The 26356-nt window shown below is 39.9% G+C and overlaps 1 protein-coding gene across 8 annotated transcripts in view; it reads right to left on the bottom strand.

Annotated features, from left to right (window-relative positions):
- Positions 1-26356, bottom strand: part of tenm4 (teneurin transmembrane protein 4) — a 158424-nt gene that overhangs the window by 55325 nt on the left and 76743 nt on the right. For 6 of the 8 annotated variants that reach the window (XM_042413531.1, XM_042413532.1, XM_042413533.1 and 3 more), the window contains 8 exons: positions 25520-25755; positions 18964-19128; positions 16713-16927; positions 15297-15507; positions 9217-9318; positions 8322-8516; positions 6591-6791; positions 2482-2667 (listed from right to left, as the gene is read on the bottom strand). In XM_042413531.1, the coding sequence (XP_042269465.1) occupies positions 2482-2667; positions 6591-6791; positions 8322-8516; positions 9217-9318; positions 15297-15507; positions 16713-16927; positions 18964-19128; positions 25520-25755 (1511 nt within the window). Of the gene's footprint in view, positions 1-2481; positions 2668-6590; positions 6792-8321; positions 8517-9216; positions 9319-15296; positions 15508-16712; positions 16928-18963; positions 19129-19439; positions 22223-25519; positions 25756-26356 lie in introns of those variants that run through there. The other 2 variants (XM_042413538.1, XM_042413539.1) reach the window with 2 other exon arrangements.

The following is a 26356-nucleotide window of genomic DNA, read 5'->3' as shown; positions in this document are numbered from 1 at the left end:
AAGGAGGAATGCCATACCTTTCACTACCTTATCCAGATAGTGAGCTTAGGAGATAAAAGACAGGACATATAAGGGAGGTTTGAACAGTGCCATTTCCATGACAAGACAGCAAGGCAAGGTGTTAGTTTACATTACAAAAGGTAAAGAAAAAAAGAAAAAAAGTGCAGTCATGAAGTAAAATCATGCATTACAAGCAACACAACAAATACGATCCAACACAGAGGGAGAGGGATGGAGACGGAAAAGGGATGTGGGGTGGGGTTGAGGAAGACAGAGCAAGAGAGAGAGAGAGAGAAATAGAGAGTGCAAGAGAGGATAAAAAGTGATATGTTCAGAAAGAACATTTCAATCTGTCCCCATTTATCAACTGCCAGGATCGGCAGAATATCTCAAGGGAGTGTTTCAAAAGCAACGTGATTGATGCACATATTACCACCCTTAAATCTCTCAAGCAATACCATACAGGAGGTCAGGATGTTCAACAAAAAGCGATTTTAATCTTGAAACACCTTCATAGACAATGAGGTCACCAGAGGCTTTGGAGATGGCTGGGCCAAGTCAGACCTCCTGCGCTCTATAGCATGGGGCTTGGGGCCAACGCAGAGCTCTCAATAATGAAAATTGATTTAAATTGAGATCTTTGGCTTCTTAATGGATGACACTGAGGAATATTCTTGTCGAGGGAGTGGAGATCTCAATATGGCACTTATAAAAGGCCCATCAATAATGTAAGGGAAGCATATAAAACATTCACAGACTGAGTCAAGGCTCTGTACTCAGCCAGTTCTGCTCCAAGATATGCATGAGAATACTGTGAGAAAAAATTATCTTTATCTATTTGAATACAGAGTAAAGCTTTCACCTATAAGATGAGCATTCTCAACTTTTGTCCCAATCTCCCTATTGACTCAAACGTGTAGAAGTTACAAAGTCCTGTTCATTGAAATGCTGTAACAGTGGGGAGAGAAATGGCCATTGTGTTCCCACTTCCTTTCTGATACTTGAGTGGTTCGACCATAGAATGATAATGAGTGAGCAACCGATACCTCTAAGAATGCTTCTCTATTTATATGACTGCCATATTTTTTGTATCTAAATCTTAATCAGTTAAGTAACTAGTAGCTACAGCTTTCAAGTAAATGTAGTGGAGTAGAAAGTATTTTACTTTGAAATACTGTAGGGCAGTATCAAGAAAGAAACGGATAAGAAATATTGAAGTAAAGCACCACTTTCTCAAAACTGTACTCATGTTAAGTACTTTCCACCAATGGAGCCAATGGAATAAAAAAGAAGAAAAGGGAAGAGATGAGAGGAAGACAACGGTATGCAACACATGAACAGAATGGAAGAGGTGCAATCTTGCAAAGCAGGCATTACATAGAATGACCTCCGGATGGTCTCTTCTGGTGTTTAGAGGCTTGACAGTCCTGACATCAAATAATTCTAACTAAATAAAAAAAAACACTTATCTTAATGAGGTCAAGTTACACTTTAAAAATGAAACAGTCAAACCTCAGAACATCCATCACAATAACTCTAAACTGTCTTCATGCTGTCCTCTGCTGCCATTGGGCATTTCAAACAGAGGTAAAAGGTATGCTATGCAGTCATAAACAGATGATAACAGCTTGGCTGTATTTGCTGTTGCTAGTATTAAAATACTGCAGTCACTAGTTCCTTATGACAAACAAGTCCTCACAATGTGAATGCCACTCAGCCAGGACTTCCAGATACAGTATATTACGAGTACATGTTCAATATAATATGTTGTGCCCTTTTAGCAAAGTTCATTCAGCTCCTCCTGTCTCTTAACTGCTCTGTAAAGACAAAAATTAAAAGAGCCAACATTATCAACCCATGAACCACTGCTGGCATACTCTGCTAAAGGATTATGAAATCCACTAGAACACACACAGCCCTTAACGACTTTACTCTCTGGCAACACAATGAAAACTCAATGAAAACTTTTTTTGTTTTTTTTGTTTTTTAGCTTTGAGTGAGCCAAGGTTTTCAAGAAAGCTCTTGACATTCAGTCAAGGTCTTGAAAAGTTAACTTCGGCAAGCATTTACAGAAGAACAATTGTTAGTATAAACATAGAGCTAAAAGTGGTGGTTGACCTGCTCACAATGACTCACATCAGCGTTTGAAATTAATAGTAAATGTAAAGGGAGCAAAGAAAGAGATGAGGAAAAGGATGAGTAAAATGAAAGGACACCTTCGCACATTCCCACATTAAAATGCATGAAGGCAAGCCTCAGATCCTTGAGTAAACCTGTTCATGCTTTACCGAGTTGCACAAATTCAATTAAGCATGCTTTTCCCTCTCTTTTCCAACTGGACCCTTCCCCTCACACCCAGCACTTCATACATACGCAGGCAGACAGACAGCCCACGCCTTTGTTGGCCTCCCGAACACACTGACATACACAGACATACCCACACATAGCCCCCACCCAAACCAAAACCTCTTCTCATCTTACCAATAGTGCAGTGTTCTCCGTTCCAACCCGGACTGCATTCACATTTGCCGTCCTTGCAAGTGCCATGTTCGTTGCATCGAGGGTGACACGCCCTCTGGTCACACCCAGTGCCCATCCAGCCATCGTCACAGCGGCAGGTGCCCGACACACAAATGCCATGGCCACCACAGTCCGCTGCACAAATCTCTGTGGGAGACAGGGACATAGAAACAGACAAAAAAGAAAGCAGACAGAAAGGAGTTTGGGGGGAAAGGAGGGGGGGGAGTGGAAGTGGGATGGAAAGGGAAGACAAGGCGGTGACGGGACAAGGCAACAAGGGTGAAGAAAAGACAAATCCAGGAGTTATTGTCAAGGAAAGGCGGCCACGCTCCACTACCTTGTCTGATGGCAGCTGAAAAGAAATTCCTGCACCTCATAAGGGTCAATCCTTTTTGACAATACAAATCTAATAAGTCCATTACAAAGAAAAGACATGGATTGTGGTGGCCTTAGCAGACTTATTCTTCTCCTTTATTCTTCTTCTCTTTGTAAATTCACCTCTTTCTGCCACAAAAGAGGACAAAGAGGAAAAAAAATACACAGCTGGAACTTCTTGTCAACAATATCTGCACTACCATTTTAATTAAACTGTAAATGTATTTCCTCTGTTGCACCTACAGTGTTCATAGTATCAGCACAAGCTTTACTATGGGTTACAGGCAAGATGTAAGGCTCAATAGAAATGATTCAAGGCATAAGATGCCAATATGCTGTTTTTATCCTACCTAGGTGCAGTGTAGCAGAGGAAGAGGTACTAGATTCATGGAATGAAGGAGACTGAGAGACAGAGCCACAGTAAAGCTTGGCTGGCGCTATTGTGTGGCAGCTGAAAGACCTCCCTGACAGGCTGTGATAGAGCCTGGGACATTACCCTCATCTCATGAACTCGAGGGAGAGTATGACAAGACGAAGGCTCAAAGAAATTAAACACTGACAGATTACTTATGAATCTCATTGAAATGTTAACCTCTTTATTAACTATTCTGTTATAAAAGAGGCTTAGCAGTATGGGCAACGAGGAACAATAGCCATGTATTCCTGGCTTATTAGCCAAGCCAATTCAAATATGACCACAGGGGACCAAACTGGAGGTAAAATCTTTTAATAAGTCAATTACTGCCTTCACAGTGTCTATTTTGTCATTACTACAAATTCAATTTGAGTGGTATTTTCAGCCACAAACCATAACATGACATTACCAGCTTGAAACACTTTTTTGTTAAAATCTCTCATTACAGCTCAGCATTTTGTTAAACTACGTAAATTCTAATTTTAAATCATATATTGAGAGGACAGTATACTTGTGGCATTTGAATCAGTGCCCCTCATGACTGCTAAAACACATATGCACGCACACACGCACACATCATCTCACATGCAGGCACAAAATGTCAGAATAGGATTCTGTTACAGAGGTTTGCTCATAAATCATTGTGGAACTATGTCTGTTATATCCTCTTAAGACTATATTAACACAGAAATACATAATAATAATAATAATAAATAAGAGGTGTGGTGCTATTGAAAATAATGAGAATCTTGAGGGATCTCATTAGCCAATATGTAAAAAAAAAAAAAAAAAAAAGGAAATGCAAAATGCAAAACTGACCTTACCATTTCCTTTCTCAGAATTACTAGAACACACCCTGGTCTGAGAAAACAGACTCAAACTGACTGTGAGACAACTGTTCACTTGGAACAAAGGAGAAACCTTTAACATGATAAAGATGCAATTACTGCCTGCAGGCAAACCCTCATTATCCGTGGCCAGAGGAGTCCACAGTGAGAAATACACCCATCCCCACGATGGCCGTTACCATTTGCACTAAAGGACTCTGTAAACAAACTTTCCTCTGGGTGGGAGAATGGCAAAAATGGCATAAAAACACACATATTAAAGCACATAAAACCTCAGGCATTGTTTTATAGCTGGTAACAACATTACTACCAACTGTGAACACCTAGGTTGTACTGTTCCAAAGCCACATGAGAAAATGGGTTTGTGTCTGTAAAGTATCGGGGAGGAGAGATTAAAGAATCTTGAAAGATTTACTGAAAGCTTTCCATCTTTTTCTTCTCCCAGTCTGCAAGGTTATAGGCTGCTAGCTGTACTACCCCACCACCAAGCTTAGTGTTGTATTAGACCACAGAAAACTCTACAATGAACAGGATAAAGGAGGATAAAAAGCCAACTCATCATCATTTACAGAGCTCTTTCTCTGTGAGGCAAACTCAGACTAACTGCCCATTTCCCTCAAAATCCCTGGGATTACCTAATAGGTCATTGTGTCTGCTTGGAATATAAAGGGATTCATGGATCCAAGTGACTGCTAGACTAAAATTCTCATTTCAGAAATATTTTGTAAGAATACAAATTATATTGTCTAAATGAAAGCATCTGAAGGCTGCGACTGTATCAGCCTCTACAATGACAGACATGATGTACTGATCATCAACACATCAGAAGTCTGTTCAAATGGAGCAATCTGAAGCGTTAATCTGTCAGAAAATAACCATAAAACATAAATAGAGTCTTATAGGAGGATTTATACGTGTGGAAAGATGTGAAATTCTTTAGCTGGCTTCACAGTAAAAAGAAACCCCCTTTTCTTTTGCATCTACCAACAGTGATATTAGTACCTAGATTTGACAGGCCTTTAACAACCCACCACAGAGTTCACTGAGGTTTTTCAGGAAAATTCTTCTTTGGTAAATGTGAGCAGGCAGGCTGCTGTCAGAGCTGAACCTAAATTGTGCAAGACTGTTTTTCATCCTTGGAGCCTCAAGATGGTATATTCTAGCTGTAAAACTGTATCTTATGCTCAGCCTATTCTTGACTACCAAGGGAGAACATTCCCCATGGACAAAATGAACACAATGGGAACAATCCTCCGGAGCAGAAAAAGCTATCATCAGCTGTGAGCCTTGTGCCAACGTGAAAGCCAGAACTCAAAAAAAGAGTATTAACTTGCATTAGATCACGCCTTTGACAATATCCCTGATATGCATGTTTCCCTCTATTCTGTGGCTTCCAACTACCCATGTGGAGATTGAGCATGAAATCATTCGTAAAATAAATACATTTCAAGGAAAATCAAGCAGAGTTTTATTGCTAGCTCCGAACCTCCAACTGATGATAGATATGAATAATTGAGATTTTTTATGTGAGACATTTTCTTTTAACATAATCAGAAATGTTTACTTCTGTGAGGAGCTTAGCAATTACAAAAGCTATATTGAATCAAGCAGTGAAATAAATTCCAGCGAAAAGGCAAGGATGGTATCAGATATGAACTGACAGAGGTGTCAAGGTTATCACATTTTGCTGTTCATTGTAAGATATGGTATTAAACCAATGTTACAAATATGGAAATGTAGGAGATGACACTAGATGCTGTAAATTATTCACTGACTGTGGTGAATATCTGTGAGTGGTTATGGATTTATAAGTGTGAGAGTTCACTTAACTGAGAAGTGCACAACAGCAATTTAGAAGGTACATACAAGATGGTACAAGAGGGTACAAGAAAAACTGTGAAACCTTCACCTGCTGTCTTATATTCTGTGTTATACTACATTTTCCTTTACACTCACTTTTAATTATGTTGTTTCTTAAATAGAACTTTATTTAAATGCCTGCTATTTAATAGGTATAATGAACCGTTCACCAAGCTATTACATTAAAAAGCACATGAGATGATAGCCTAAATGCTGTTTTCACCCTACAAAAAGAAAAAAAAAGACTTTACTGCTTATAGTTCACAAGACAAAGCCTTCAAAAGCTAATATTAGTTGAACTCTAATACAGCAAAATATGAAATAGCATATCACTGTCTTGGGATGCTTACATCAAGATTCAAACTACTACAACCTGGTCCAGTCACTCCATTTGGTCACTATAATAAACAAAAATAACCTCTCAGTAGGAGTTTTATCCAATAATTTAACCCATGTAATATGTTCTGTGAATGTAATGACTTGATTCTGTTATTTAATTAGAGCTCAAACAGCACTGACCTGTGGAAAAGGAATTCTGCCAATGTTTACTCTCATCAGAGGGAAGCACTCACCTGTAGAGCAGTCATGGCCCGTCCAGTTGGGATCACAGCTGCAGGTTCCGGCGTCTGCCAGGAAAGCTCCATGTCCAGAGCACTGGTCCATGCAGGAGGCCCTGGGGCTCTCACATCCTGGCCCGCCCCACCCCACAAAGCAGTGGCACTCTCCCTGGACACACACCCCTCGGCCTGAGCATGTTGGGTCCAGGCAGTCCACTAAAAGGGTTCCAAAGAGTCAGTGTCAGACACACTGGTCACCTGCTGTTTTCCTCTTTCAGAGGCAACCTAGCATCTCTATTTGAGCCTAAGTAGAATGACAACTGCAGTGGGCTGCAGCTCAGCAACGGGCTTAGCACATGTACAATGAATGTAGAGTGAACACAAAATTATGCAAGGAGGCCCACTTTCTCTAAAACCATAGACAAGATTTACAAACAAGTGAATTAATTAAATGGCTTTTTACACACTGGGTCTTATGGCACCAACCCACAGGTACTGCCCTCACTCCTGCTGGCACTTTCCCATCATGTCATAATGAAAATTCCTCCCAAAGAGGCAAGGTGCTTTAATAGGAACATGTTTCTCAAAAATGAAAGCCATGATGAGGAGAAGTTCAAAGCTGCATAAACCAAAACTCACATTAGCAGAATGTAAAAGGAAAGACAGGGTAAAGTAAGGAAAAGCCTGGGGCAACAGCTACACTTCCTAGGCAAGACAGCATGCTCAAATCTAGATTACAGACTGTTTGAAGATCACTGTGACTGAGGAAGCTTTGCACTGGTTTCCCTCAGCTGCATCTTTTTTGTAGTTAACAGCACTGTATCTGTTCGATTAGTATGCAAATATAAAATTAAGGCTTGTTTCTGTAGCATCTCTTCCCTAGACATGTTGTTAAATGAATGTTCATTTTGTAAGGGACAATAATAAGATTCTTTCTACCCGACAATACCTGCATGGTACACACAGATGGCAAATGGTCGCCAGGCAGGAGCAATGTCTGGCCACTGAGAGCAGCGGGCCGCGCCATGGCAGCTCCCCTTTACCATGACATAAACGACTATAAAGGCCGTTATAGTAAGACAAACAGGATCTCTCGCCTCTTAGCAGATGGTTTGGGCACAAGGCACAAAGATCAGAGGCTAACTGACAAGAAACTCTCTCCTGGCAATTAATCATTGTGGCTGAAGGTCGCACTGAAGAAAGGTAAAAATGTTAAAGGGCCCTTGTCCACATTCTCCTCCACTCCTTATGGCTAACACTCCACCCAAAATAGAATGGGGACCTATGGATGTCACAAAACCCCATTTATCAAAGTCCCAGGGTCCATTTTTCATCTTGAAATGAGAGCCTTCAAGAGCTGACAAACACAATAGCTCCTTCAATCTTATCTGGTCAAGCCTCATCCAGCATCATGAATGTGGAGCTCCTAACAGATTAACATCAGACTTTGCGTCTGAATTTCAGACAATAAGTGGACTGTTTTGAGAAACGCAATGTTTTACATTCATGACTTATATAGTATAAGTCACCTAGGGTTATTGCTACAGCACTCTTCATAGAGGCTGTCCTTTCTTTACTACTAGACAGACTGTGAAATAAGCCATACCAGCTTAGTGGCTGTTTCCACCGTGAGTATTCTTTAAACAATGTAAAGTGCTATTAATATAAGATGGTAGTTATAACAGCCATATAACATAGGATTTTATAGGTTTAGAGTGCGTTACCATAACTTATTAAAACAATCACCTTCTTCACAGTTTTCCCCTTTGTAGCCTGGGTTGCAGATACAGGTTCCCACGATACAAGTCCCATGGCTACTGCATGTGATGTCAATGCACTGGTTGGTGGGAACGTCACACTCGGAGCCCTTCCAGCCGCTGTGACACATGCAGCGACCTTTAAGGTATTGACCATTCCCACTGCATAGCACTGGACAGGAAGCTTTGAAAAGAGCAGACAGCATACATCCATTTGAATGGACCCCTCCAACCATAGCTTCAAAGAATAGTGTGTGCGGTAAAGCCTCTATGTGACAATGAGCTTCTGACCAAAATGTTAAAAGGTTTCCTTTACGGTGTAAAATAAGCCACACAAACTACTGCACTTTGGCGTGCAATGCAAAACCAACAATTTAATAAAACCAAACAACAAATATCTAATAGTTTCACAATGGTAGTATTGAAAATAAAAAGAGTCAAATAACAAGTGTCACATAAGGTGCTGATCACCACATGGATAACGATGGCAGTATGTGTAAAGATGTAAACAAAACAAACTACTATAATTTTAAAATATTGCCTAAACTTATTTTTTGTTATTTCAATTTAGTAAAAAAATCCTTGGTTTGAAAGAATGACTCAATACCAGCACTATAATCTAAAGCTGCCCCTATACTGTCATTCAAAGGTTCTTTTATGTGTAACACAATATTCCATTAGGAGAGACAGAGGAGAAAATGAATGATCAGGAGTAGTACTGCTTAATTAAATAAGAAAGATCTGAAATACATTTTAAAGTAACTGTAAGATCAAAAATGCTTAGTTCCGGTGACACAGTGACTATAATTTGGTCAGAACCCTTACACATTATGTATATGAATGATGAGATCAATAAAGAAATGATGACTGAGGGAATGACTCACCTCGCCCACAGTCAGGTCCTTTGAATCCTAAAAAGCAGTGGCATGTTCCAGCCACACAATCGCCGTTCCCAAAGCAGTTACTGGGACAGTCATCAATAGAATCTGAAAGAGAGCAATCAAGAGCATTTCTGAGTAATGTGTTTTGAAAAAAATTTTTCCTCCCACTCACTTTCTCTGTGTTGATTATTATCCCTAATGACAGTGATAAGCACAGACTCCAATCTTATCAACCTTTCTATTTCACTGCACAACATTTTTGAGAATTACTAAGGTTTCAGCCAAATGAGAGAATTTGCTTAAAGAGTAAACAAGTTTTAATCTGGGCAAATAAATTCTCAGAAGCATATGATATGTGACATGCATCATTTGACAAACCTAATTTGATGCTTTTATGGCACACTGCAACCAGACAATTCAAAGTGTCAGCAACACCGGAACCTGTATTTCCCCACTGCCAGGGGTAATGTTACTATATCATATTTTTTTCTATGGTCTGATTTTTAGTCTACCTTATGTATTTTCAGGAACAAAGATTAGACCAGACAGACTACTTTGTTACCCTGTTCTGTCTATCCATCACAATGCTACAAGCTGACTTACCTGCAGTTTGCAGCCCATCTATTAACATTTTTTTCATTATTATTATTTTTCTGTTTTCATCTCCCTTTTTGGTTTAACCTCTTGTTCGAGAATATAGCAGTGAAGATATATAATGATAAATGTGCTTTTGTCTCAAAGTAAACCAATGGTTACTCCTGTAATTTAATGTGTTCTTTTATTATATTATCTATTTTGTCTTTGAAAACAACTTGTTCTGTCTAAAAAATGAAACAATATGGGATGTACAAACAAAATGGAATATACAAATGGTATCTTGGCACCTAATCTAAATCTAGTTGGGTGATTTTACCCCAATGGACCCCAATAAGTCCTTCTGATCCACAAAATGTCTACACAGTCACTGCTGTTAATAGATGCCTCACCATATACACAGAACACCTATTACAACAAGACTAAGTCAAAACCTAGTATATGGCTGGACCATGTATGGTCAATGTGCGAATTTGTGACAGGGATAGTCAGTGGTAGTGTCTATAATGTGAATTCCTGATTATTAAAGTTCATCTACAATTTTTCTGTAGTGGTCCCAGTAATATTTGTTAAAGTATATTGAAGTAGCATATCACATGACATGGTGAAGCAACGTTTGAGTCACGAAAAACAAACAAACAAACAAAAAGCTTATAAATGCAGTTGCAATACTTGCAATACTTCCACTCATATCTTGGGATGTTTGATTTGAAATAGAACTTATTTTAATTTTAATTATAACTATTCTAATTATCTGTTAACTCCCCCTGCTCTTTCATCTGTTTCTATCTGTGGATGTCTGTAAACATATTGTCTCGTCCATATGTTTACGTAGGATTAGCATGCTAGGCTAACAGTCTGTCAGTTGTGTCCGCACCATGACGTCTTTCAGAGCACACAAACACCATAAACAGACCTGTCACCTGCCCAGCATAGTGCTGTTAAACCGCAAACACTGCGGCTTATTTTTATATAGTCTACGGACTACACACAGCATGGCACGGCTATGCTAACAATGCTTGTCATGCTAATTAGCTGCTAGCCGCCGTGCAGGCTGGTAAAACGGATCCGTTGCGTCTCTTTGTATCTGCTTTGCATCTAACTCAGGCTCTGCTGTAAAATGCCCCCTGAGGATGTAATTGAAACTGTTTGCGCCAATTCATTTTGAAAGAGCAACAGACAATGGGGAAACTCCAACACTGGACCTGCTGACCAATAGTGTAACTTCATCACTCAGTCAGTTAGTCAGTCATTCAGTGGCAGACATTCGGGGTTATAGGACTGGTTCGTGGGCAGTCCAGCCAAAAAGTTGTAAGACACAATGGTATGCTGTCATTTATCACACTATTGAAAAAAGAGTAGCTTGTGAGACAACTTTTAACCTTATTAAGAAATCTAAAAATGCTTGCAAATAAACCACGCTGTTAGTGTTTAAGTGTTTAGTGTCAACAATAAAACATTCAGTTTACATTGTGAATACAAGGTAGCTCTGATATAGAAATGATTTAGCTCTGATGAAGTAATGAAATGGTTTAGCTGGCATGACAACATCCAGGCAAAAACAGAGTGTTTCCTAGTGTCTTTACAGTATATACCTGCTTATGAGCCATTAAAATGTTGGCTTCAAACCTCTCTTTATATTTGAAGTTCCTAGAATATCATATTGTTTTGAATTTTTTAGCCAGTCTCTCCCCATGTGCCACATGTCTTTGTCCACCCTGACTCTGATGAAGACACAGTAGTGTTGAAACGTTAGTCTGTTTGCACAATTAAAGGCTGCAAATTAATCAGTGTGCTCCAGTCTCTTCTGTTTATTGTTTTCTGTTTTTTGAAGTCTCCCTATGTACTATTTTATGGAGAGAAACCTGTATATTTTCAATGTACGTTATGCTGTGTTCAGCATTAAGATATTTATGTATTGTATGTACTGTATACGATGTGATCAGTGTTAACTTGACTCAGCTTATTGTGCGGATATATGAAGCTTAGCGAAAGTTCAGTCAGGAAGACTATCTTTTGCATTCTCTGGTCTGTAGTTTTACTGCTCAAACCATCTGTCCTTCCCATCCCTCACGCATGCTCATTCATAATTTCCTTGCTGTCATTCCCCCGGGCATCAATTAAGATGTCACCTGTTCACATCTAACCAATAGCACGGTGACACACCTTCATCGTCAGCCTCATATATTGCTGTCTTTTTGTATGTTTTCTCCCTCTCTGACTTAGTGCTTTCATGGTTCACCACCACCTCCACCACCTCCCAATCACCACCCAGTCTTCGCAGATTCATCAGTGCATCACTTCATCAACCTCATCAGCCTTATCAGACTCAGAAGTCATCAGCCACCACCACCACCACCAGTGTTTGGACTCCATGGGGGGATTTATCTTGCTGCTGCTCAGGACTGATGTCCCTCGATTCAAAATCTCCCTATAGAGTCTAAGACTTGTGACAACACTTAATCATCAGTATCATCTGCATAATGAACAATTCTTTTTGCTTCATTCACTTGTCTCTCCTGATTGAAATGACTGTACCTTTCTTTGTTATCTAGCAAACTGAGGGCATTTTGTGATGCAAACAATCAGCAGAGCATGCACAACACTCTCCATCATCTCCTCTATTAATCCCCCTAACTAAATCAAATAAATTGCCAAAATAATTGTTTCTACAACCATGTTGACACTTGTTTTTATTAGAAATAAGGAGGAGCACTGATCTCTGAGGTGCTTGACAGCAGCAGAATTCTGAAACATGGTGCTCACTGAATTAAGCCTGAAATGGTGCTGAAAAATATTCAATCTTGTCCATTGCCTTCAGGCAGCAGAAGCTCTAAGGCGAAACTTACTGAACAAAGAATCTCTTGTGCTCTACAAAGGGCTAGAAATGTGAGCCATGGATTCAGCTTCCCTTTACTCTGGAGAGTCAATCATCACTGAGGATGCAACGCAAGACAGAGAGAAAAAACAAAGACAGAGAGAGGGAGAAAGAGACAGAGGCAGACCAGAGAAACAGTGAAAGGAGAGAGGAGTAGGCAGTGAGCAGAGAAATGCTGCTGATGTTCTCTGTGCTGCAGGCTTGCCTTTGCCATGTTGGGTTAGTGAAGGAATGCAGGGGAGACTATCCTCCGGCATGGTGGTGGCAAATCATCTTTTTGGTGGGGTTTTGATAGATTCCAGCAAGAGCATATAACTACAGTAGGATGCTTGGGCTTTTTTTTTTTGTTGCTCAAAGCTATGGAAGCCAGCAGTGTGTGTGGGTGGGGTGGTGGGTGATGGGTAGGAAAATGAGGTGTGGTACGTATACATACTTGCCATACGAAATTTCTCCCAGAAGTGCAATTATGCAGGAAAGATTCCTTTCTTGAATTTTGTATTCTCATAGTATATAGGGAGAAGAAATCTAAGCAGGGTTGTAATTTATTGTTCATCCGGCACTATAGGCAGGTTTCGAGTCTGATTAAGATAATCTTATCTTTATCCATCGTAGGTATTACTTTGGTGAATAACAAACTGTCAAATCAAACATGTTTGACTAATAATGAACTACAGTGTTCCCATTCTGAATGCTGATGCAGTTTAGTAAACTATGCACTTCTCATGTCTATAGCCTGTGTTTCCTCTGAGAGCAGGGAAGGGAGGCCATGAATATCTCTTAGCCACACACTCGACATAGGCCAACGCATAAATCATGGATTCAAGCAGAGCTTCATTGAAATTCATTACCCTTCATATCTGGGGAGTTAACTATTGTGTGAGTCTCTCCAGTCGGTGAGGACAGAGTAGCGTGCAGTAGGCAGGTTTAATCAGCGCCTTTCCATGCTCTCAGAGGATGCTCAGCACCTTTGAATGATGGGCGGTTGTATACAAAGGCAGCCTCTGCTACAGAGTGAGACAGGATATAGAGTAAGACATTGGTGCTGGGTTTTTGCCTCCTTTTGCTTTGCTCCTCTGTATAGGAAGCCATGTCTGGGTTGAAGCATGTCTGGCACCAGGCAGCAGGGACAAATAGCTTCATGCTCCAGAGGGCTGTGATACAAAACATTCAGTAGGACACATTTCACATTGCCATGGAGCCAGAGCCAAGTAATGAGGAGCAGCCCAGATTAAAGACAGGGACACTCCATCCCCCCAGATGTATTATGGCACGGCTATGTGCACCTTTCATATAATACACGTGAAGAGCACAAGATGCCTCTTTGATAGTAAAATAAGACATTTTTCCTACCAACACTGACAGAAACACTAAAATTATTTTATTATTGGTGTCTTATAAACAATGCTGGGTGTGTCTCTCTGCGTGCCAGTTCAGGATATTGTTCACATATATTTCTATACCTGGGCTGCTCTATTTGAAGGTCAACTCCATTCCTCCACGGCTCAATACAATTCAGGCAGTTGGTGAGATTCAATTTCTGCTGAAGGGCACTTAAGCAGTGACCCATTTTAGAAAGGGCCCCTCTGCCTCCCTCTGAGCTCCTGTGTGCAGATCAGCTCCGATACAAATGAACAGAGACAGAATTCTAGCTCTGACTAACTCTGCCCCACCCCGTCCTATCCCCATCCCTAACCGTTGCACAGAATAGCCTATCTAGTTGTGTTTTCTCTGTTGCAAACCACAGGAGGCCTTCATGCACACCCTGTCAAGAAGAAATAAGCAAAAGTAAACACACTGCCCTGACTCCCCCTCCTTGTGTCATATCATATATTAAGTATTGAATTACAGCTGTTGTTGGCACAGCAGGGGGGGCATAGTGCATCTCTTGCCTGTCTCCACTTGATGTTACATTGGTGTTGAGGACAGCCTCTCATCGATCTGCTGCCTGGCACAGCCCCTGTCACAGATGGACTCTGGCCCAGGAGCTTTTAATTAAAGAGCATGTGAGAACAGCTCCCAGCTGCCATCCCTGTGAAAGTCGACACCTCGGGCCCTCTCACACCTTGCTTGATACAGCAGTGCTAATCAAAGGCACTTTAGGGAGAACAAAGGGGAGCGTACAAAACAAAATCACCTCCACAAAGAAGGACTTATGTCTGAAACACAGCAGTGTGCCACACAGAGTTAGTCAGAGGAGAGAAATATCTTCCCTACTTTGATATATGGAAAGTAGATGGAAATTGGAACAAATCATGATCAAAAATGGCACTAGCAGGAGGGTACAATCATACTTTGAATTGTATGCAAATGGATCCCAGAAGCTGGACCCCTGATTCGCTCAGAAGACACTCAGGCTAATGAGGATATTATGATCTCTCAATGCCCTACTCAGGGGCATGGCAGGATAGCACTGATGTCCTGATTTTTGTAATATTCAACTTCACCTTGATTAACCTGCACTTTCTTCAGCTATTGAAATCTGCCAAAAGCTGTCTCTGCCTAAAACCCAAAGTCTGGGCTGTTTGCTGTGGAGTGCTGCTGGTTGGTATTATAGGGATTATATGGATTGCTATTACAGGTTTCAGCAGCAGGTCATGCCCAGGGCACTCACCTATGGTGGTGGTGAGGAAAGAGACAGTTTCAGTTTCTTTTCCGTCATTGTAAATGGCCAGGTGCCAGATGCCCGAGTCCATGTATTGGATAAAGCCTGTGTAGTGTGTGGTGATGGGTTCCAGGCTCCGCTGCATAGCCACAGGCCCCTCCAGACCGTGGATGTCCTGGGCCAGGAGCCGCCGCCCATCCAAAAGCTCTACAAAGTCAAACTGCAGACAAACACACAGAAAGTGAGAAAGACTGATGGATGAACCGCAGACACGCCATTAGAGTGACACATGAGACTTGAGTGCTTTCAGCCCTCTTTATAGCAGAGCATCATTTGGTCTGCATGAATAACATCCTTACAGAGGAGTTTGAGTAAATCTTGGCACATCGTGGCTGGATGGGCTGTGATAATTTCATAGTCGACATATCTTATATAAAAGTCTTGTTTAAAACTATTAAAGTGAAAAAAGGGACGCTGGGGGGAAAAAAATAAAATTAAAAGTTAGTGTTTACCAAATAACATCTGCAATGACTTGCTTCATATCAGTAGTGACTCAATGAATACCAATGAGACAGCGTTTCATTTTCATCTACATAAGGAAGGGAATCTCGACTCATCTGCCACTCTATGTGTAATCAGTCACAGCTCGAAAACTCCACTCTAGATTATTTTCTTTGAAGTAAAAATGGAGGAAAGAGACAAACATGATCTTTTGACTGGAAAATAAATCACATTGGACATTAATGCAAACAAAAATCATGCCATGAACAATTTGTCGAACCACAGTTACAATTACAGAGAGATCTAAACTCTGTGAACCAAGCAGTCAGATATGATTAATAACATGATATATCTGATTCTGTGCTGCACATAGATGGGAAATTAGTGTAAAGAAAAATCTCCCTTTCTTGGCCCCTGAGCCCTGAATCTTTGTGTGATTCACTGATGATATTGAACCCGAAAGACATTTGCCATAAATCCTTTCTGTAACGAAGCAAGTGATTCATAATACAATAGAAAGATTTATGAATTGGTTTGAATTCACGACATGCTCCTACATGGTTGGATAGATTTTTTAAAACAATATCCCAATTTATATTCTGTGGCAGAGGAAGAATGGAAAAAGAAGCTGAATCCTTATACTATGCTGACATGATTGCAAATTGCTTCACATTTACTATTTTCTATTGTCTGTAGCAAAATGTAAAAATAAGACATTTGTATCACAGACACTGATTTGTTACAGAAAATATTGTAATATGCAAAATTAAAGCCCTCCCAAAAATGTTGATTTCACACTTAACTCTGCTTCATACAACTAATAAGTACAAAAAAATACAATAGATATCATAGTAGTGTAGTATTATAGTATTAATAGTATTGTAGATAGTAACTGAATTAATGGGTGACATTCCCATTTCCCACCTGTGTGTGTGATGGAGGTAGGCCTCTTCTTCCATAGATTCCCACTAAGGCATCTTTGCTCAGGGACACATTAAACTTCAGGTACATGGGATGATCAATGAAGACCTGGGACCTCCAGAAGATACCCGGAGGAATTTGCTGAGCGACCTTGCGCCCCACGTCAATCTCTCCCATATCTATATAGCTGTCATCTGGGAACAAGCTGTCCAATTTGCCTGCATTGCACACAAAGTAAATCGGTCAAAGAGATCACACCATTAATCCAGCATGTGGAGGGCAAAGGGAGTCAGTCTGCTGAAGCTTGATAGTCTGACCATATCATAGATATTCAATCACATCCCTGACAGCTAGAGAAAAAATATAATGAATGACCCCTTTGACCATTGCCAGAGATTCCAGTCCCAATTCCAGTGGAGGAAAGAGAACACAAAAGTAAAAATATGGCGATAGAGCAGCAGTCTCGTCCTTGAACAAAATTCTAGTCATGTCAAAAGTTTGTTGCTGATTGTGCTGAAATGGCAAAATAAAAAAAATCTGGTTTAAAATTAAATGATGAAATATGGTTCAATACCAGGTAGCATTAATTATTTCAAAGCATTCTATCATTAAACCAGGGATCATACTATGCAAATTTTATTGATGTTGCTGGCTACAAAGGTAAGTTTGTTGTTTTTTTTAATGATTTTAACATATTTCATAAAGATTGTTCATTAAAGTAAATAGTGATGAAATGTTCTGAAAATATGATTTAAAAGATTGGGCATATGGTGTGCAAATGGTACCAAAATACTTTTAAAAAATACAACGGCTTGAATATTGTGATAAAACACAGTTATAATTGAAGTAAAAGTAATAAAGTGAAAATTAGAATTATCGTAGAGAAGGATCTCTGATGCCTGTACAAGCACATCGACTGCCAAAAATCGTCCATATGCTTGATAATACACCTTATATTGGACTCAGTGGAAATGGCAACATCTGTTTGCCCATGTAGATGAGCTAATTTCAGTAGCCATGTCTACTAAAGCAGACGTCCATACACACTACCCTCAGGACTTGGTGGCAGACACGGCTTTAGGTTACACGTGGCATGGCAGATGGCAGTCTTCTCAAAAGTCCATCAGTGGCAATGGGTGTTATCAGAGTAGACAAGCCACACTCCCTGTCTCCCAGATCTTGGCTTTACATAATTTTACAATACACAGGCTCATTTTCCACATGTTGGGGTGTGTGTGTGTGTGTGTATTTATGCAGCGCATTAATGGTGTACTCATCAGCCTGTTTAAATAAATCATAAGCTGAGACCAGTGATAATGGGCCTCATGGTTAAATAAATGATTGCTGTTCTGCAAGCTAAACTACGAAATTATGCTTTGATGAAAAGACAAGACTTTGAAGGAGGAAACAAAAGTGAATTTCAGCATTGTGCACATCTGCACCACCTTGATTAAAAAAAGTCTCATCATTGTTACTGGTGACAGCACCGCAGATTGAGACTTATTTAGAAAACTATGGGTATTGATTTCCTATCAGCAACAGCTGCCATGTAGGGTCTAAGCTTAGCAGCAGTCATGCTTGTTGTTAGCTAAACACACTTTCTGCTGTCTTTTAAATGGAAAAGACAACTCCTGGATTCATCTATATGGTAATGACCCCGTCTTCTACCTATTGTAGTCTGCCAGTAGCAAATCACATTGTTAAATCTTGGCCCATTTGTTCATGAATGGAACAGAGCAAACTTTCCTCGAGTCAAGCAGTTGGTACCGTGGGGTGAGCACATGCTTTCTTTGGCTGCCAGGAAAGGCAGCCCAGGCTAGGAGATGAAAGGATCACATCCGTTCTGAAGGGGAGAGAGTGGCTAATCCCCCTCCAGCCCCTGGATACTCAGTCCCTTAAGCTGTCCCATTTTCTCCCTCCAGGAACAAATAACACTTTCCCACTTACAACAACTTTCATAGGATTACAATGCAGATCCCTTTGCATACCATGGAGACGAGCGATCACAATGTGAAACTGGACGACAAAATAATTACAAACTTGCTTGAGCTCCAAAATGTCATCTGTAAACTTTAAGATTTGAAAAACTTTTCTTTTGTGCAATGTTGTTCTTTTCTGATGTGGACGCAACAGTGTACAACAATCAACTGACAGTCACTCAGATTATCCTGATTTTTTTTATTTTTTTTTTGCTGCATTTAACTGATAATATCAATGAATAAAAATACATTATCCTCATAGAAATTGCACTTACTGTCATCTTTTCCCTTGCGATCAGGTATTTCCAAGCCTGTGTTGCCTAGTGGTGGCAAGCTCATGTCAGTAGGAAAAGGTAGGCCACTTGTATTGTCTTCTGACAGCTGATACATCTGTCTCTGCATGGGTTGCAGGTGCCAGTTTAATCCAAAAAGATGCATGGCTGAAAGATGAAACATAAAACATTATTTATGTTAACCTCACTCGAAAATGCATTTTATCCAAGCAAAACAATTTACTCTGTAAATTAAATCCCAACTGGCCCCCAAAGCTTCAAAGGAACTATTGCCGAGTGGATTGTTTTTCTGATTATTTTCCAAAGGTGACAGATGTGAGATGGAGGAACAGGAAGAAGATTCAAAGAATAAAGAACAATACAAGGTTTAATGGTTAATGGCATTTTTTCAAAAGTGCTGAGCAGTAAGATCAGAAGATGAATGCTATCCTGACCCCATGGGACAACATCTGTCTTACCATACTTAACATCGGCATGGACCACGGTCATTTTTTCCAACCCCTATACCCCATCATTCCCCTACAAAACTAGGGGACAAAAGGAAAAAAATGCATCAGCAGGGAGACACCAGGGGTATTTCAATGTGAACACAGTGGATGAAGCGTGCTGATATTTTACAAGGTCGACAAAAGAAATGTCCTTTGGAACAATGGCAGTGAGTGCAGGACAGAGGAGGAGGGGCTGACCATGACAGATCACCAATAAGAGAATGGACAAGACGTGCTTAGCAAGGCAAAAGCCACCTCGGAAGTCAACAGTCAGCAGAAAAGGCCTAGAAACTCGATATAGCTATTTTATTGGTTTGTTGGTTCTCTTAAGCTCCTCAAGTAAATAACCACGCAATTCAATTATAAAGAGTGGAATTATTTGACAGGTTTAAAAGACCGAAGCTGGAAGTGAGACCTCTACGGTTCTTTCAATGTTGTTTTCTTCAACTGTGTTTTCATTTTCTTCTTTTCTGTGTCTGTCATTACTTGAACAAACAGAAAAGAAAGAAAAAAAAAGGATTTGTTATTGAGACTGAAGGATCTAACGGCCTTATTATTATACCACTGACACACAAGTGTAAATTATGACAACTTATAATAGCTGAAGTTTTCATATATTAATTCATAGTTTGATCACACTTACAGTTTATTTTCTTTGGTTCAAAAGCACAGTCGCTGCCTACTTAATTCACTTAGATCAACTTGCCAATTAACAAGTGAACAAAAACTAAATTCAAATGGACTCATAGTTTGTGTTTTTTTTGTGTTTTTTTTGAGGGAGAATTTTGTTAACTAGTCTTATGTCTTAACTAGTACTTATGTATTTTTAGTATCATTATCATTACTGAAATATGACACATCACTGTAGTGCAGCTTCTTTGTGGAAATCAATAGTATTTATGTTTGACTATGATTAACAGTCAAAAAACAAACAGAAGACCATACATTGCTTCAGTAAGCAATGGATTTACAAAACCTCTAAACTTCAAAACCAGTGGTGATCCCCTAAGAATAAGAGAGAGATTTACTTGCTCAGATTCAGTTACTAACTTCAAATTGGCTAAAACCACCATATGAATGTGACAAGTGGCAGATCAAACCAAGCTATAGTGTCTGGTGATGGTATTTGTTGGGTCGTTTACATCGATTCCCCCACTTTGATCTCTATAAGTAGCACTGGATGTGCACGCTAGATAAACACTACAACATATTTATGGAAATATCAATATGGATTTCTGAATAAAGATAGGTAGCAACAGTGTGGCTAACAGGGAAAACCAAATAAAAAACTTCCATAAGATGATGGAAGTTCAGCTGCAAAACCAGCATCTGTTCTGTGTCCGTCCAGTGCCTGTGGAAATTACTGTGTCAGTGGAGGACAACCAGTGAAGAGACAGATGGCTTTGTTTGTCATTTTGTAAGCTACAGAAAGACATTGCTTTTGATTTGTAGCTCTACATTGACTGGCGAAATGGAAAAAGAGTCAGTATATGTTGCTGGCGGAACCATTGCAAAGTCACCAGGCAGGGTGTCGTTCCAAGTGTCCTAGTAATCACGTCTTTGTGAGCCCCGTTCTTCATCCCATCCATCCCTGAGGCCTCTAATGGAAAATGGTTGAAGAGCCCTCCCCCTCCCATCACCCAAAGATTTACTCCAGTGCCTTCTTGGTATCTATGATATGCAGAGCATTGGACCTGAGCCAGTGAAGAGCCTCCTGATTTTGTTTTGTTCACTTCTCAAACTTTGCGAACACTGTGCAATGACACTCAGAGGGCTGCTGCAATTGGCTGCAAAATGAAGACAGGTTGTGGGAATAACAAGGTACTTCTAATGAGATGGCCACTGGCAGAGACAAGCTGCGTCTGTGTTCCAGCGATGCCACTGACCTGTCAAGAGTACTGTACTTCGTAGCGTTGCCCATTTTGTCCTGAGCACATGTTGTGCCCTCCTTTCGCTTATCTCTTGGCAGGAAGTTGGGTCACGCCATGTGCCAATTAGGGAACAGAGGTACTGTAGTAGAAGACTTCTTAGTCAATCTGAGGAAGTCAGCACTTATTGCTGTGGGTCATCTGCCAGCATTCCGGTGCTTCTTTCCTCTGATCTGAGGCGCACTTTTCAACTAGCGCACACTTCAAGGAAAGCTATGATGAGCAGAACCTTTTTTTCCCCTCACCTCGCTGGTCAAAATCATCAAATACTGTGAGCATTTAAAAAAGACAAACCCTATAATAGAGTATATAACATAGTTCCATACATGCCTTTGATGTAAAATGTTTAATCTATGGCTGATTAATCTCTTTTAAAACACTTAATTTAATAAGTCTTAAATGTGTTATTTCTTCAAAACCAAGCTATGTAAGAAACAAATGTAAACATGGTGCATAACTGGAATATCAAAAGCGGATTTTAGATGTCAAAATTAGCACTGCACGCCATGACATTTAGCTATTTTCATGTCTGGATTTAAGATAATGACATTTGTGCAATAACCATATCATGAGGAACTTAATTACAAAAATTCTAAATTTCTATGTTGTAACAGTTGTTGGAAATAAGTAATTTCTAGCACTGAGACATAGCACCACTCCTATGCTGCATTTCTCTAGAAACAAAGTGCTTAAAAACAATAATTAAACGTAATGTGGAATTAACTTGTTTGTTTATGCTTTTGTTCAGTTTATGTCTTAGCTGATAATCTTTTATCATTGTTTGGTGATTCTGGGTGGTGTGATGCATCACTCAGTAACAATTACAAATTACAGAAATGATCAATATGAGGCACAAAGTCTAACAACTCTCTGTCTATTACAGCCAATCAGTATCCATATTTCTATGTGCTGACCATATCAAAGCAACAACAATCTTCCCCATCTGCCATTACAGGTGACAGTCAGACCTGGGTTTGGGGTTTGTGGATGAAACATGCTCATCAACACAAAAGTTCTTTCTTCAGCACATTAACATCATAATTGCCAACATGATATGAATGTACAATCATAAAATTGCGACGATATACAGCCAGCAGCGCATTGCCGTATGCTTGGCAGCTATATGTGCCTAATGCACTTGGTAATTGTCACTAATTAGTAGCAATGATATGGGGATGTTCATTGTTTCAACTGATGTTCCCCAGTAATAGAAAATTACACATTGTCTGGTTTGCAGTGAATTATGGGTATTGTAGAATTAAATAAAGGAAATTAGAGTTTCACTGAAAGCAGAATAATTACTCTTTCTCTGCCATTAAAGTAATTCATTGCATGAGTAGAAGAAAAAAAAGAAGATTTTTGGTCTGTATATATAGGTATTTTTCGAGAGTTATTTAACATTGATGACAAAAGTGGAACATTTCCTTAAGATCCATTTAGAATAACACCCTTATTGACAAATCTTGATACTGAAAATAGTTTACAAACAGGTAAAATATGTGTCGCAGAGAAGCTTTTTTCTGGGTTGGATGATCATGCAGTGAAAAATTTTCTGGAACCCAACCTCTTTGTCCTTGACTAGATACCCAGGGTGAATGGAAGTGAACACAGGAGGATACTGATGACCTTAAAATGAGGAACATATAACAAATGTGCTAATGAGCAAGCAACCACAGAGAAAATAGTACCATCTTAAACCCCCAACCTTTTTGCACTTCAAAATGTGCAGATTTGCAAAGCTGTGACAAAATAAAACCACAAAAACCACAATGCAAGTCAAAACATCTGTCATGAGGCATAATTGGGTTCATTAGACATCTCACCCAGCGTTTCCAATTACAGGCCTCAGTAATTAATTGCACTTGAAATTAAATGTATTTTCTCATCAGCCTTTAATTAAATATGGCCCTCGTTCTTGATTGGAAATTCCGATCTTAGGGTGAGGTTTGGTCTCCAAAATGTTTACTTGTGGTGCATCCGGAGATGGTCTGAGTTTTGCAGGGTGTAATTACACAGTCTGATTAAGCACTATCAGGATGATGGGGCTTTCTGGCTTTTGGCCAGGTCACAAGCAGCAAACAGTATACACATAGTACATCTCTACTCCTACAGCCAAACCACACTGCTGATGCCAAAAACAAGCCACACCAAAACTCACACTCGCCACTGTCATTGACTTAAAACTGCTGCATATGTCGATAAATCACCATGAACAGAAACCAGCTGATTCTTTTTGAAACAATTTAAATGGCTCTGGTGACAAAAAAATGAATTATCAGATTTTAGTTAATTTGGCCTCAAGGAGAAGCTGAAACGATAGCTTTCATGATTGTTAGGGTTTAATGCATATCTATAACAAATGTCCTCAATGAAGAGTTCATTTATCTCACTGATGAAAACCATGCAGAAGGATCTGGTTTTTCTTTTCTTGTCTTCATGCAAATGAACTAAAATGTTCTCACCATCCTTCTATTTGAAAAACTATTTCTTTTTCTGTGCGAGACTGAATTCAACAGTGTAACCATTTATATGTTAAACAGGTATTCACAGCCAATCAAATGTATATTATATGATAAAATATATGAGATAGAACTGTATATCAAACCCTTATTTGAATTTATAACAACGGACCAGACAGAATTTCCATTACGTGAATCAAAAAGGCACTGCTCACTTTTTCATGTAGGCCACTACATCCCTGGAATTGTCTGTCAGTCTAGGCAACAAGAATATTCAACAATATTTAAATCCAGACCTCAGACATAATCATTTGACATTACATTTGAAAGATCCTTACCTGTCTTCTCTCCCTTCACTGCACTGCGGGAGCCATGCCTCTAAATCCTCATTCCTTTAAAATATTTTTGCATTGTCACCCTACTCTGGTCTTGTTCATCATATGCTGGTCCTCAGTCTTAGCCAATAGCACCAATTCAGTCAACATATGGTGTACTTACTTTACCTCTACCCCCGAACTATAACCTAATTTTCCTAGACCTTTGATTTACCCACAATCCTCGCTCTTTCGCACTCCTTCTCTACCTGACCACACTGTTACTGCAGATGTTATTGTTGGTTGCTGCAAACCAATGAATCTTCATTGCATCCACTTGCTTTAAAGTGATGATAACAAATATTCCCTTACAAATAAATGTGTATTGTGCTATGCAATCACAGATTCATTTAACAGCAGTGATTCAACCTCCAGCTGATTAAAATGTTGTTCTAAACAACAGGTGTTGGGAAGAGTTTTTGTGAAGAAATCTCTGCTACTCAAGAAGTGTTGAATTTTACATTACTGGCAAAGCAACAGCTTGCTTGGAATAAACAGAAGAAGACCTTGGTAACCTCTCATGAGCAGTGATAACTAGCATAAAATCCGAGTAAAAACACAGAGTTGGGGACATTTTAATATGTGATCTCTGAGAAATAAGGACACACAACATCACAGCAATGACTAGAAGAATCCACTTACATGTAATTCCAACCCTTTATGGTTTTTCTTGTTTGTGTCTTTATCAACTTCTGCCATCTACTAGAGAAATGTTGTGTAAACAGTCTTGTATATGCAGTAGATCACACAGATAAATGAGACACTGTATTATCAGATATGAATGTCATTCCCTTAGGGACTGACAGCAGTCAAAAAGACAAGAACTGATTTAATACTATAATGCAGATATCACAGCTGATAGTCCTGCAGCTGGGACCTAGGTATGATGGTCAGGTAATCTTAAATCAAATAAGATGAATATTCTAAATGTGCAGTCCTCTCTCATGTGATGGCTGATGTCTTTTTAATTCATTCCCTATCTGACCTATTCACAAGAGCAAGAAACCAGATTGCCCATCTTTGCAGATTCAGTCAACCCAATCTATGAATGATAATGTTATTTCAGACAAGGTGTGTGGGCGAGGACTCAATCTGTGAGTCCCTATATAACTGTGCTCATATAAGGCGCAGGGTGCAGATTCAACACTATTAAAACGGATGATAGAGGAAACACAATGGAGCATAGACTCATCCTGTGTCTGCAGTTAAGTGAGGGGTGGGATTTGGGGGGGGGGGAGGATAGGTAGAAGTGCCCTCCCTGGTGCGTAGGAGCGTCAGAGGTGACTCACCAATGAAGTAGGCCAACAGGAACAGCAGTGTTACTGAGATGAGGATGGCACTGAGAGCAGCACATTTCCAGTTGCAATGCTTATAGGGTTTCTTCAGGCTGAAGGCAGGTCGAGAGAAGGTGTTTCGAGGCAGAGGGCGTGGGGGAGGTGAGTACACCGTGCTAGAGGTCAAAGGGTATCCTGGTGATGTTGTGCAATACATTGGTGATGTTCCTCCTGGTTTGAACAGGAAGTGCCTGGAAAAAACATATTCTCTTGTTGGTCTCAACAGAACACATCCATCTTTCATCATACTGTAGGTTACTGTCTAACCAAGTGCAGTCCCTTCCACTGGTAAGTAATTCTATTTCCAGACGCATTCAATAATTTTACTACAGTTAACCTTCTGCTGTATAAGTGAGAATACGAAAGCATACTGGGTTTTGCTCAGTTGAAACTGTTAATCAATACTAAATCCAATTTATAGGACTAGTGAGCACAGCTGACTCTTGTTTACGTATTCATGCCAGCACGGTGAAGAGTAATTCCCTGTAACTATGTGTCAAGGCTATCCAGAGGAGAGATACAGTATATACAGCTGCAGCATTGAGTTGAACACATTTATTCGCCCTTGAAAAACACGGCTGGCTATCTAAGAAAACACGTGTAACGCTGCATGTCCAAGAGCCGTATGATCAGCCCATCAGAGAGTCAGTGGCAGCGGCACTGTTGTCAAGGCCGTTTTACTGACAAGTTTACAAGAAGCTCTCGACTGACGGAGACATGAACGTGATTGAATGTCACATTACAATGTATGATGTGGAAAGTCACTGAGACCATATTTTATTTATAAATATC

The sequence above is a fragment of the Thunnus maccoyii genome, chromosome 6 (assembly GCF_910596095.1).
Source record: "Thunnus maccoyii chromosome 6, fThuMac1.1, whole genome shotgun sequence".
NCBI classification, from domain to species: domain Eukaryota; kingdom Metazoa; phylum Chordata; class Actinopteri; order Scombriformes; family Scombridae; genus Thunnus; species Thunnus maccoyii.
The sequence above is the reverse complement of the archived record's forward strand: the minus strand, read 5'-3'. Positions and strand labels throughout refer to the sequence as shown.